Consider the following 13527-nt stretch of genomic DNA (forward strand, 5'->3'; position numbering starts at 1 on the left):
TCTGCCCTTCTTAGTTTCTTGGGGCTTTGGAGTTGTCTGTAATTGTACATTTTGTTGGAATAGGAAGATAGGGCTTTTTGCTCCTGTTCTATAGTTACGCATTCTTTTATGATTATGATTATAATCATATTGTGTTAGTATTAGCTTACATATTAATATATTAATGTTAATAGTCAGGATCTAAGTGTTTTATTTAGTGGATGAGTGTTTTCTTTATTGTATCGTGTGACAAATAATATCATCAAAGTTCTGTGTTCAAATTTATGGCACATTTGTCCTTCTGAATGCTCTTCTAAGCCTTCCTGAAGCTTTTTGCTTTTTCCTTTATTCTGTTGATTAGCTTTCTTAGGTCATTTATTCCAAGTCTTGTCCCCTCCAGTGACACCGTCTGGAATCATGAGTGAGAAGCCTGCAAAGAGTTCCTTCCAAGCAAGCCTCCTCATGATATCCTGGTGTACTGAAGGATCATTGCTTATACAGGGAAATAGTCAATGAATCCAATGCAACTATCTAGCAAAAATGTTTAAAGTTGGATATATATCCCATACATATCCACATCTGCAGCATAGCAGGAACAGCTGTAAGGTATCCACAGCTTGGAGCTCAAACTGCTGCATATTTCATAAGTAGATATCTCCTTCAGCTGTCCTGAATGGCAGATGAGGGAATGTGGGGATCGCTAACCCAGCAGAACGTCCATCCCCACTGGATAGTACTCTGGAGAGTAACTTCACTGCGTTTCTACGTACAGGAGCGATGAGGGATTGGCAGGGGCAATAGTGCATCATGTTATTTTTGCTCTCTTGGGATTCTGGGAGCTACTGTGTTTATATTGGGCCATTCCTTGGTGTCATGGTAAGTTCCTTGGTGGCCGGCAACCCATTCTTTATTGCGGGACAGTACCCTTCTTATCTTTGAGTCCTGCTCTGCTCTTCTCCATTCCTCAGCTTCCTCGTGGGTTAGGGATCTTCAGCAGTATGATGAGGTGACTTCGTGACTTTTTTATGATAGGATTCACAGTGAAGCTGAGGCTCCACAGAACAAGTAGTCACTTTATTCCTGCTCTCTCTGAGCTGAGACCCAACATCCTGAGGCCTAGGCAGCCTGGTGTTAATGCAGCTGCATGGGGTTTCAAGACTCTCTGCTATTCTATAAACAGGCATTAAGACCTTCACATGATAGTCCCGTGTTGCTGAGGTACATAGAGTTAAACATAGATTTGGCCAGGATAAATAAATGCACGCTCTATACTAGAAACACTTCGAGCTACATTGCACGGTATTTTAAGAATGTGTGTAATTAGTTTTTATTATTACATGTTTTTGCTATTCTCACTAAAAATAAAACATCTAATTTTATTAGCACTGATTGCTGCAATTTGAGACTAATTAATTTGACGCAAGTGCCACTGGAACAGTGCAGAGTTAGCACACAGAGCCTCAACCTATACCACATCACTGGAGGCTATGTTTATGTATGTCCAGGTATATTTGGTCAATAAGTAGCCAGAGGATCGGTGCTGAACATGAGGAGCCTGATTACTGCCAGAGCAAAGTCCAAGGGCTGAGTTCAGCTCTTCTTAACTACATTTTTATTTTTTGTTACTTAACTGACAAAGGCTCAGCTCAGCAGCTACTGCGGAGTTGCCGTGTGCTGCCATCAGCCTCAAGTAATGTTTTTATCTTTCTAATCTAATTTTAGCTTTAAAGTTTGTCTTCTCTGACTATGTTGTTAGTTGAAGTTCATTTTCATATATATCAGCTAATTCATTCATTTCGGTTTGGGGGAAATGAGCGAACCACCTTGAGTGTTCAAAAAGGTTTTATTCCCACTTTCATGTTCACTGTCAAGATTGATTTATTCCTGTTATAAAACTTGCAACTAGAAATATTCTTCATAACATGACTTAATGCCTGAAACATCTCTTTGAGATTGTTGATGTTATTTGATACTATCTCATACATGCATACATAGTTTTGTTTCATTAGCATTTTAATGCAAAGGTTTCATTTTTATTTTCAGAGATGACTGTAACATAACGTTTCACTTGGAAAACTGGAAGTGTTTTGTGTGCATCAAGGATGAATAGAATATTGTAGAATATTGTCAGGAAATAGCTAGAAATGCTGTACAAGTATGTCCATGGAAAGAGGAGAGGGGGAAAAGATGAAGGAAAAACCAGCAACATGAGCCTCTAGGCAGGAGATACCAGCACCCATTGCCACCTGAAGTTCACAGAGGTTCTGTTCATAAAGGAAAGCCTTACACCTTACTTAGGCTATATTCTCAGACTGTATGGATTCTGTAGAGGATTTACCCAATTATTTGTGCTTTGATAGCATTTCTGATCCAAAGGAATCACGGAATGGATGAGGTTGTGGCAAGAAATCTGTTTATACATATCTAGAGTCTTAAATATGCATGCAAAAGAAAGATACAAATTTTGTGAGATCAGAAGATTGGGATTTTGAAGTGAAGTCAGATGTGTGTTCTATGCTCTAATTTCTGTTGAAAGTCTTTGACAGAACTTGAGTTTTAATTGTAACACAATTAACTTACAATTCTAATTGTAAGTTAATTTTTGCTAGTATATATTAAAAGCAAATATACCGAATGACACCCTGAAATTGCTTGTCATTCCTTTTAGCGAGTGGATGCTGTTGTTTTAGCCTCCAACACCAGCATCCAGAGGGTAGAAACACACTGTGGCTTAGAATTGGGTTGCGTTTCTGCAGTAGCTTCTGACCATTTCTCGATTTAGCAGAATTCTAATTTTCTCTCTTACCATGGTCTGATTTTATACAACAGTTGCGATGAGCTGACTATGTGACTGTTAAAATAATCATTTTTTCCTGTGAATTATACCATATGTTTCCAGCTGTCCACTGCAGTAATTCCAGTCATGTTTGAACCAGTTATCTTACCTCTCCTGCATCATCCCCTTTGTACTGGATTGTTTTGTCTTACAGCTGTTTCATTCCAAGCAATGCATTGTGCTTTCAGCACTGGGCTTTCAACACAAGTGTCCACTTTTGTCCTCAGTGAATTGCTGAAAACCAGCTTTGCCCATGAAACATGTTTGAGTCTTTAGGCAACTTTACCGTTTGTATACATTCTCCTCTATCTAATGATACACATTTCTGATTTCATTTTTATGTTTTAGCACCGTTGTCATGAAGGAGGTGGCAATTCATGGTGATGCAGTTAAACTTACTATAAAAGTGGAGCCCAAGGTGACTTATGGCTTGGTTAAGCACAGCTATATGGGACTCGGGGAGGAAAGCAGAAATTTCTTCAAGACCTTTTCCTGTATGGTAGTGAACTGTAGTTATAATAGGACAGTAGATTCAAGAGGCATGAGAAAAATGCAGAGTACTGATGAGGAGAAGCTCTGGCCCTTAATGCCTTGTAAACTAGTCTCTGGAAAGTCTGTGCTTCAGGTCTTTCAAATCTATACGATCCAAAGTCACATGTTAAAGGAACGTGGCATGAGTAGCCAAGGAGGTGTTTTCCAGATGAATCCTTATTTATTTCCTTAATAATACTGAAGGTGAGGACTTTTCTCATACTTTGTTTGGTGTGCCTGTTGCAATGAAAAATGTGAATGCTTGCATTATTCCAACTAGTAGCATGGATTTTTTTGATACACCTAGATATTCTTCTCCTTCCATCGTCCTTTGTGCAGCTTCATTAAAATCTTTTAAACAAAGCTATCCAATGACCACTCCTTCTAAAACAGGGCAGTCTTTATCAGTATTAGTTTATGTTAAGTCTCTGATAGCAATGTGAAACACCGTTTTACAGCTCAGCCACGCTCTGCTAATGTTTGAATGGGGCAGAGAGATGAGAGGCTGGTTTAAAATTGTTTTCTGCATTAAAATTTTGGGATAAAACTGAAAATAAGGAGGTTTTTTTTTTAATTATTTTTTCCCCCTTAGAAAATTCCAGAGAGATTTGTTACAGAGTAGTGGTGCACTGGTAGAGGTTCTAAAGCAAAAAGTCGCATTGGGGTTTTGCTGTGTCTGACTGCAGCAAGAATCTCAGTTTTGGTCTCCTATATTTGAGTCATTTCTCCAATATTTAATTATTTCTGTCTCTGCTGCCAAATTATTTCCTGGAAATGAAATAGTTTCTGCACAAGATACTGAAAGGTGTTAATTGGACTCATGGCTATTGCGGAGCTATCAGATCACAGAAGTGTGATGGAAAGAATTAAGGTTGAAGTCCTTGAACTCCTGCTTTCCCCTGGATGATTTAACTACGAAAATTAGCAAAGGCTCCAAGGGAGTCATCTGGCTTTTTGAAGACTTGCATTTTTTATAAACCAACGGAATATTTGATGATATTTCATCAAAAAGATCCAGTCTTTAAAATGATGATGCAGTTCAGCTACTGTGTTAAAGGAGAGGAAGCAAAACGCTCCTCAGGAATGGATGTGCTACCTTTTGCTGAGACCAGAGTCCATCCTCAGGTTGGCATACAGCTTGGAAAACTCCAGGCCAAGCATCTCACTTTTGGCAAACCCATAAAAAATTGAAATCATCCCCCCCGATAATTATTTCATCACTGGAACAGAGCCATCTCCGAAGCAGAGGGTGTAGCCTCCAAGAGAACAAACACGCTGCACAAAGCCCAGGAGGGCTGGGGCTGGGGAAAGAATTACTGGGCAAGGAATGGTTTTGCAATTTTTGCTGTTACAGAAACGCTGTGAAAAGTTATACAACCTTGCAGAGATCCTGAAGCCTCAGGACTTTTGCAGGCCAGGGAGTGGAGTGAGGAAACAGCATCAGTGATGATGGTGGGGGGGATGCAGCACGGTAAGAGAGGAGGCGCTGAGCTTTGAACTCGATCAGATGCTTGAAGGCAATTAAACACACAAGATTTCCTACTTTAAACAAAGGCACAGAAGGGAGTCTCCCTGTTTTCTGTGCTGTTAATCATCAAGAGGAGAGAAGAATGAGTAAACGAAGAAAAAAAAGATGGTGCTGTTTAAAGGAAAGATGTTAGACCCCAGCAGGATGCCTACTTGAGTTGCATCTCAATAAATAATAAGCACTTGTTATGCTAATAGTCACTACTTTCAATAACATGATTTGCATACATATTACATGCATGTTAATTACATTGTGCGCATTGTCAGTAATATGCATGTTAGTTTTTTTCCTTTGCATTTTCATTTGCAAAATGAGGCATCACTTGAATGAATATTGCAAAATTACAGAATGTGAGTGGATAATGCATTGAATAATGGCATACTGAGCTGGATGCCTGCGGAAGATAACCACACATCGGAAATGTTTATTGGAGGAGCCCAGGATCAGCGTCACCTCTGGCACCGACATCTGTCATGGCACCTGATTATAATGAAAATAAATGAAACAAAAGCATGTGTGAATGCATGATAATGCAGTGCTGCATGATGATAATTAACCTGGTGTTGGATAATTACTTGGTGCATACTTTTGCAACCCGTGCTGAGTATTATCAGTTACACAGATCCGAATCAGGAGCATCGCTGTGCCTCTATGCTGGAGCACAAACGTTGGTGGCTTTGTACTGCTTCTGTGCCAGCTGTGGGAGGGCAGATGACACCTGGTGCAGACAGTACCCACACAGACGCAAAGTTTTCCAGACCAAAGTTAGCCCTTATAAAAGGTTTGAACACATTGGAATCAGAGCCATGCTTATGTTAGGTTGGTGCTTGGCATCTTCTGTCCATAACATTTCTGACCCAACAGGAGGCTGGACTTCAGTGAACTGTGTCTCTAGTATGGCTCCAGATATGCTTTCTTTCCTTCTCCCAACATCATCCAACCCAACTGCTCACCTATCACCATGCTTCATAACTCAGTGTAGCTATGCCTTCTATACCTGTAGCTGCACTGCTTTTCCTGGTGGTACGCTGATGGCATGGAGCTCTGTGTTTAGCTTATTATTTAGAAAGAAATAAAGAAAGCAACCCACAGTATCTTGGGAGAAAAGAAGAGTGGTCATCTGACATTCCAGACTAAATATTTAATGTATTTCATAAGGTATCTAGTGGAAATATTTACCTGTTAAGAAATGGTAGGAATATAATTTACAAGTTCTTATCAGATTAATTTTTCGGGTATCAGATAACAGTATCGGGTGTCAGATAATCTCTTCCCTATAAAGCACAGATGTTTGGAATTAGTAGCTCAGTTTCAAAAGAAAATAACTGTAAAATGCAATAGCTCACCACATCAATATTCGGTTGTTATTGCCATTGGTGTTCTCACATCCCGTGGCAGCTCATTCTGCATGCCTTACAGTTATCATAGTATCTATTGCAGTGAAAAGGATTTGCTCATCAGGAGAGAAATTAAATGATTTTAATCATAGTGTGGACATAGTTCACTCAGCGTAGCCAGCATGTGCTGGGAAGGTGGGTTACCTGGAGCCTTACTTTGGTTGCAAATACAGAATCCTTAGGACCCGTCTGCGTTATTCACTAAGCCATTTAATACTGAGCTAGGAAGGCCTTTTGGTTAAAAGTATGCACCAGTTAGGGCTGCTGTTTTGTAGGTCAGCGGTTTCAGTTACCTCTTATTTCATAAAGATCAAGAAAATCAATGATTTTCTTGACCAGACATAAGAAAACAATGGGAGGGGATGTGAAATATCTGCAGATCAATATTACATCGGTAGCCTATTGTGAATTTGGAAATGGCAAGTTAGTCTACTTGACAGGCAGTGGTAGTAAGAATAAGACAAAAGCAGTTCACATGGGAAACTGTGTTCAAAACGGAGGAAAGGTTTTAAAAGATAATCTGAGCAAAAGGCAAGTCTTCCAGCTCACACGTGATCTTTGGAACGTCCTCGTGATGTATGGGTAAAGCAGGTCCCTTTGTTTTATCAGAAAAATGCAGATGGACTACCAAAGCAAAGTTAATTTTTGTTGAAGCTGGGAGTCCGCATCTTTGTTCTTTGCCCATTACTCTGTTGAAGTGTTTATGTGGTTCGAATGCTGATAGACTCGCTAATACAGAGGACTTGCAAACACAAAAAATCAAGCTGTAATGATACCAGCTTGATTTAATAGTTCTACTTAAATTAAGATAAATGACTTTTCTAGTGGGATGTATTAGCTTTTTAATAGCCACAGCAGCAATAAACAACTGTAAATATTGAGATATATCTAATTAGGAGACCAAAGCAATTAGGCTGGACCGACTGTATTGATCATAACTGAGCTGGATTTGACTAAGATGCAGGTGGCTGACAGTGCTTTTACAGTGAATGCCCTCAGCTGGGTAATGTCTGCCGCTGATTGAAGTTTTGGTATTTTCCGAAGGGGCAATGTGGGAAAAGGGTAAATCAAGTTCTACAGGAGTTTTCAAAGCCATATTGTAGCTCCTTGGAGGCCTGCTTGTTTGAACAGCAGTATCTTAGGTGTGTCTCTGTAGGCGCTACGCATGGCGTGTTCTTCTTGAGTGCATCCTCTCAGGCCCAAGTAGAAATGCAAAGAACTTGTGATTCAAACTTTCTTTCTTTTTAAGATGTTATGCATTTGTATAGCTTCTCACATATGCAGTATTGTTTGTTGGTGAAGACATTATGCCAGAAAGCTCAGAAAACAAGCTGTAAATCATACATGAACATATGAACATATCCATCCCAAAGCATCTTGTCAGATTCCTGGGAAGAGAGCAATCATGCCAATTGTACTGTTTTTGTTTTTTTTTTAATAACTTTGTATGTTGTGATCAAGCTTTTGTTCATTCTTTTGTTTCATTACATTGGCTGTTTGTGTTTTAAGATCAGATCTTTTTCATTTTATATAGACTGTACTTGCAAATCATTTGCTCCATTACACATATTTTCAATTTAATTTTTTTCATATAATTTATTTGCTATATATGGAAGATATTTTAGATACAGAAATATATACACATTTGTATACAGGAAATGTATTGATAACATTTCCCACTCAAGGAGTTAGAGATTTGGCAGTGTGTTTAAATTGAGAAACAAAAGCTAGTCCTTGGAACGCATGAATATAACCATTGGATTCAGCGTTCATTTGGAATTCCTTTCTGATAATAGCATGCAAGCTGCATCACTGCTCAGCATCCTCAGTTTTTATTGGATTATCTCCAGCTGCCTGCCTTTTTCTTTCCCTGCTGCCACTAGAAAGTAGCTGCTGGTGCTTATCCACTCCAATGTGCTTATTCATTTGAAGTGGGCGTGGTGAAAAGTATACCTCCTACTTGAGCCAGTGCAAGCGCTCTATGCAGGGATGGCATTTTTTAAACAACCTTTTTAATAAATATGAAACGTTATGAAACTATTTTTTATCATATATTACACATGCGTAAATAGGTTTCTCATCTCCATTGGGCATGCATGTCGCTGTTGGAGGAAGCTGTGCTTGTCTTCAGTTGGTCAGTGAAGGGCAATTTCTAAGAATTAGATGCTAAGTCTGCCTTATGCTATCTCCATAACACCGTATCAATGCAATAATCATTAATCTTATTCCAAATCTTTAATCCTATTCCATATTTGGCTTTTCTGTCTATGAAGTCTTTTCAAGGCTGAAATCCCTACTCTTTTGGTCACGAGAAGTTTTGCATGGACTTGAATGGCAAGGGACTTGGCTTCAGATTCATCTGGGACTTGGAAAATGTCGCTATATTTCCCTCTGTGTATGACTGGTCAGTTCCAATGCATTGCATGTGTACCCTTGGAGAATGTGAAGACGAGTATTCCATAGCACACATCCTTTATCAGGCTGCAAACATCGTGCCTCTTTCAATCAGCAGAATGAAAGGAATTGAAAAATGGAGCTTCATTTTTCCAGACCTACTTCTTCCAGCCCCCAAATCCTTTCAGAAACACAATGAAAAACCACAACCTCACAGCACTGTAGCAGCTAGGGAATATTTGCTACCATTCTTCTTATTGACTATATTGATTCCAGTGTTCCTTTATAGCTTACTTTGACACAAAACTTAGGTTGATTATGTTCATCCATAGAATTTTAGCCTGGTTTTCTGATGCATAATACTTGTTCAGCTGCAGCAGTAGGCAAGAAAAATACTTCTAAAATGTATACATTTTTTAACTTGAGCACATAAAATAGCAGTGATCAAAGGGAGTCTCTCAAGAGTATGTTTTGGCTTTACAAATACTTTTTTTCCTCGCTCAGACCATCTCAATATTCTTTAGAAGGAAAGATTTGTTAAAATTGCCATTGTGATTATTTTAAGACATCATTTATATCCAATTGCAGTGGAGTCCCTTCCATGGTGAAACGTGGCAGACGCTTCATACCACACATTATAAAACAGCTTACGAAGACCATAAAGTGCAATGTGTTCACAGTCTATGCTGCTTGCATTACTTTTATAGTCACTTTTGCAATCACTTTTTAGTCACTGCTTGCAATACTTTTATAGTCACTGCAGTCATCAAATGCAGATGTTTTATAGGCTCCTAACTGATATATATATACATTTCAGCTAATGAGAAAAAAAAGCATAAAGGAAGTTAAGATATTGCAGGAAAACCTGATTTTCAGACATTTTGGTGTTCTGTAAGGGAGAGCGTGAAATGAAACAAGATTCATGCTGCTTTAGCCTAGAATGCAAACCTGTAATCATGGTTTTGGGCCTTTTAAAATAAAAATCAAAGCATAGATTTCTTTGATAGGTCTTTTTTTTTGCTACACATAGTTTTAGCTCCGTTCAGGCTATGCACATGGTTCTTCCTCAGGTTGATGGAAATAGCACGCAACTGGGGAGAAAGAGAACAAGCAATTGGAGGTGCAATGATTTTATTACACTGAGTATTAGGACACTTTGCAGCCTTTTCTAAGCAGCTGTTCTTTAGGTAAATTAATACCTGGGGTCTCTTTACTTCTCTCAAACTTTAACTACCATAAAAGAAGTTAATGTAAAGCTGTTCACAGCTTATCTCACCCGATTGCTATGCAGAAGTTCTAACACAAACGCTTTTATAAACTGCAGCCATAATGCACTAATCTTCTGAACTTCCTGACCCATAAAACTATGATTATTACTACATGTAAAATTCATCTGGAAATATCCCTCTGTATTTAGTGTTAAAGGTATTGTGTTGCAAAATCCCTTCTCCTTCGCAGTGGAAGGGCTGCCAGGAAAAGGAAGACAATGGGGCTGTAGATTAGTGTATAGAGAGTAACACTGTCCCTTAGTCTTGTGATTTTGTTTTTATTTGTAGATGTTGATGTAGAAGACGGGATGTTCTGATTCTTTTTTTTCCCTAGCTTGCCATTTCAGATTTGATCATTTTTGGAATTAGAACATTTCTCACTGTCCTTAACCACTGGCGCAAGTCAGTTGCTAATTTTCTATACAACTCTTAAGGAGATAATTAAGAAACGCCATGTTTGGAGGAGATTTTTGGTGAAGACGGGAAGGATGTTGGAGGTCAGAAGAAAGCTTTACAGTTCCAGTTGTGATTCTTTTAAGTATCTGTGATTTCTAAGGGTTGTTTCTAGTAGCCGCTCCATGATTACAGTAACGAATGAGAAGCATTTCATGGGATTTGTTAGAAAGGATACCTAGAGTCCAGTTAAACTCAGCAGAGGTGAGTCTATGAGCAACTTTACCCTCACTTTTATTGTGGATAATAAATACTTTTATCTAAAAAAGCTATGTGCCTCTTGTCTGATCTTCTACAAAGCCAGTGACATCTGCAGCTTTGCATGTAGGCACGTACACACTGTGGAGGGGCTGGGGTGACTGCACTGCAAGATGCAGACAGGGTCGTGTTTCTATCTTTCATTCACCACTAGACTAACTTAATATAGATAATAGTCCAGCTGCAAAAAGATATTAAATGAACTGCCTTCTTCATTTTAAAACGCAAACATTTGTGTTAAATGATGCTTTTCTGAAGCCACTTTTATTGTTAGTATTGTTCCAAATTGCAAGTTGTCACATCCACCAGCCTCTAAATTACCAGTCTTCTTTGTTGCTATAGTAACATCATGGCCACTAAAATATAGACTCCGGAATAGAAAAGCAAGCTCAGACTGCAACTCATTTATTTGAAGGTTTTGGCGGAAGAATTTCTCCACGAAGTCATTATTTTATAACCTTTGAATACTTGCATTTTAACTCTTTCAAACAAAAGTACAGCATTATGCTAAAACAAACCCCTTATTTAAGATTAGGTACCCAAGCTGGACCCAGTTAATAAGTATACTGATGCGGTTGACTTCTGCTGATTCTTTCCCTCTCTTCTCTTTGGCTTCTGGCTGAATGACTGATGGTTTTCTTGAGGTGAGGCTAGGAATGCAGCCCGCTGCTGTCTTCTCTGCTTCCTCCATCTGAAAGGCTGCCCATCTCCTTTTCATGACACACTTGCTCATCGGTGGCCTGGACAATGGAAACCTACCCTGGCTGGATTACTAATGTTGCTTCTTGTTTACTGAACAAGTTCTTCTGTACTAATGGAGATGGGCTTGCGTATTCCCTTATGGCCAGATGTCAGTGTGTTACTCAATGTTAGTAACTGTATGGACTTCAGCAAGAGTCAAGTTCTTTATATGTTCCCCTGTGTAAGTAACAAAGTACAATAAAAAATGCTCTAGGTTCTGTCTTGAGTTTATTCCCTTCTCCATGTGCATACATACTGTGATTCACTCCTAATTTCCCATTCTGTTCTCTCCATTTTACAGTCTAATTCTCTGTCTTTTAACAGGTTTGTCTGAGCTCCTCATCATGGCTTTATGGCTGATAGGTCTCTTTTTTCAGTCTCAGACCACCTTCCCAGACCTCACTCCTAACCTCAGGTTCCCTATTCCAGATCTTTGTCCCCAGTCTCTTTACACATCTAGGTTTGGTGTTTCACTCACCAGCACCCTTCTGCTCACAGTGATCTTGAACCTTGATTCTCCATCCAGCTTTGGGCTCCTGGCCTCTTCTGCTCCCAGTTCCAGTGCTGCCTTCCATTCCCAACTAGGCATGGCTCTCCAACACCACCGTGTTTTGCATCATCTACATTCTATCACCATTCCCCTTCTGTTTATAGTATTTCCCTTGGAGGGGGAGGGGGTACTTTGGGGGGATATTTCCTGCTCTGTGCCTGAAGGTGCTACCCCTGCACTGAGTCAATTAGCCTGCAGGAGACCCAATGAATGGTGAGTCCAAATGGGTTGTAGGCAACCAGTTGTCCAGTTCTCACTGCCTTACAGGTTTTCTGATGTTTCTAGGCTGTATTTGTGCAGCATAAGGGTAATTTGTGCCTCTAAGTGCTGCTACCCACAGTAAATAAAACAGGCATAATTTCACATTAGAAAAAAAATTCCCGCATATACAGCAAAATGCAGAGATGTAGGAAGAATGCTGTCAGAAAGTATTTTTATTGGGCTAAAATAAGAGCTTTGAGTACTAGAAATGGTAAATTTTTATTAACTGAAGATATATAAATATCCCTCTTTTTTCTACTTGAACTGAAGGAAAGTGGCAAGTCCCTTGTTTTACATCTGTAAATAAGGATTAGTGTATTTAATCCCTTATCAGAGAAATCTTACATATCTTGTCCCAGTTTCTTTATTAAGAAATAAAGATACAAAGGTAATGAGGTCTTTACCAGTGGATCTGTTTTGAAAATGGTTTTTTTTTTAAATGTATGTATGTGTGTAACATTTGCATTTTACCAGCATTCCAAATATTTGATGTTAAAACATTTGAAGTATGTCATCTGGTTTTATGCTGCTACATTCTCCTCCAGCAAACTATCGTTATTTTAGCAGTCACATAGTTGAATCGGTCCGTGAGACTATAAAAACAGGCTAGGAAATACACTTTTACAGATTGTAGGCTTTTAGCTGAGATCAAATACTGTCATTTAGTGCCTTCAAGTGCAGGGCTGCTGACATGGGCTTTTACTTCATACGTTATGGTATGTGATCTGGAGGCACCCAGTCTGCCTGCTTTACTGCCATCAGGTTACAGCTTTTCACAGATGACCTAGTGCCAGCAGAAAGCCGTGACCTCTCACTTTTCCAGCACTTCAGAGGTTAATTTTGTTGAGGGATCAGATTTCTGTCTAGGGGAAGTTTCTGATGATCACCTTCTAGCTGGGCTTTACTTGCCAGTGTCTTTCAGATCTGCTGGATGCTGAGTGCTGCTGAAAAGCAGCTTTCCTCCAACTTTTCAAAGCCTGTTGCTAGACAGTGGGGTTGCAAGCTGTTTTATTTAGTGGGGTGTTAGATGGTAGCCTAATGAAGGTATCAACCTGTAAAGTAAACCTGAGCCCTTTTCCTGGGATTCTTCATGGGCAGCAAGGTGGAGAAGTGCTTTGGCCCAGGAATATTGCAAGGTAAGACAGTTTCTGTGCTTTGAAAGCATTGTGTGTGCTGTGTTACACCTCTGTGTGAGTAGGTCTAGCGTTTAAATTCTGGCAGCAGTGGAAACGTGTTAGAGTACGCAGTAAATACGAGAAGTTTTCTCCCTGCGTTCTGTATTTCATCTGGATTGCCACATACGTGAAGTCAGTGTGTTTTATTATGTTACA

The 13527-nt window shown here is 39.4% G+C and overlaps 1 protein-coding gene across 11 annotated transcripts in view; it reads left to right on the forward strand.

Annotated features, from left to right (window-relative positions):
- NAV2 (neuron navigator 2) overlaps positions 1 to 13527 on the forward strand; it is a 334129-nt gene that overhangs the window by 258669 nt on the left and 61933 nt on the right. The window contains exon 1 of one of the 11 annotated variants that reach the window (XM_021401016.1): positions 13204 to 13332. The exons of the other annotated variants lie outside the window; for them this stretch is intronic. Within the exon in view, the coding sequence (XP_021256691.1) occupies positions 13235 to 13332 (98 nt within the window). The 5' untranslated portion in view covers positions 13204 to 13234. Of the gene's footprint in view, positions 1 to 13203; positions 13333 to 13527 lie in introns of those variants that run through there. 11 annotated transcript variants of the gene reach the window in all.

The sequence above is a fragment of the Numida meleagris genome, chromosome 6 (assembly GCF_002078875.1).
Source record: "Numida meleagris isolate 19003 breed g44 Domestic line chromosome 6, NumMel1.0, whole genome shotgun sequence".
NCBI lineage: Eukaryota > Metazoa > Chordata > Aves > Galliformes > Numididae > Numida > Numida meleagris.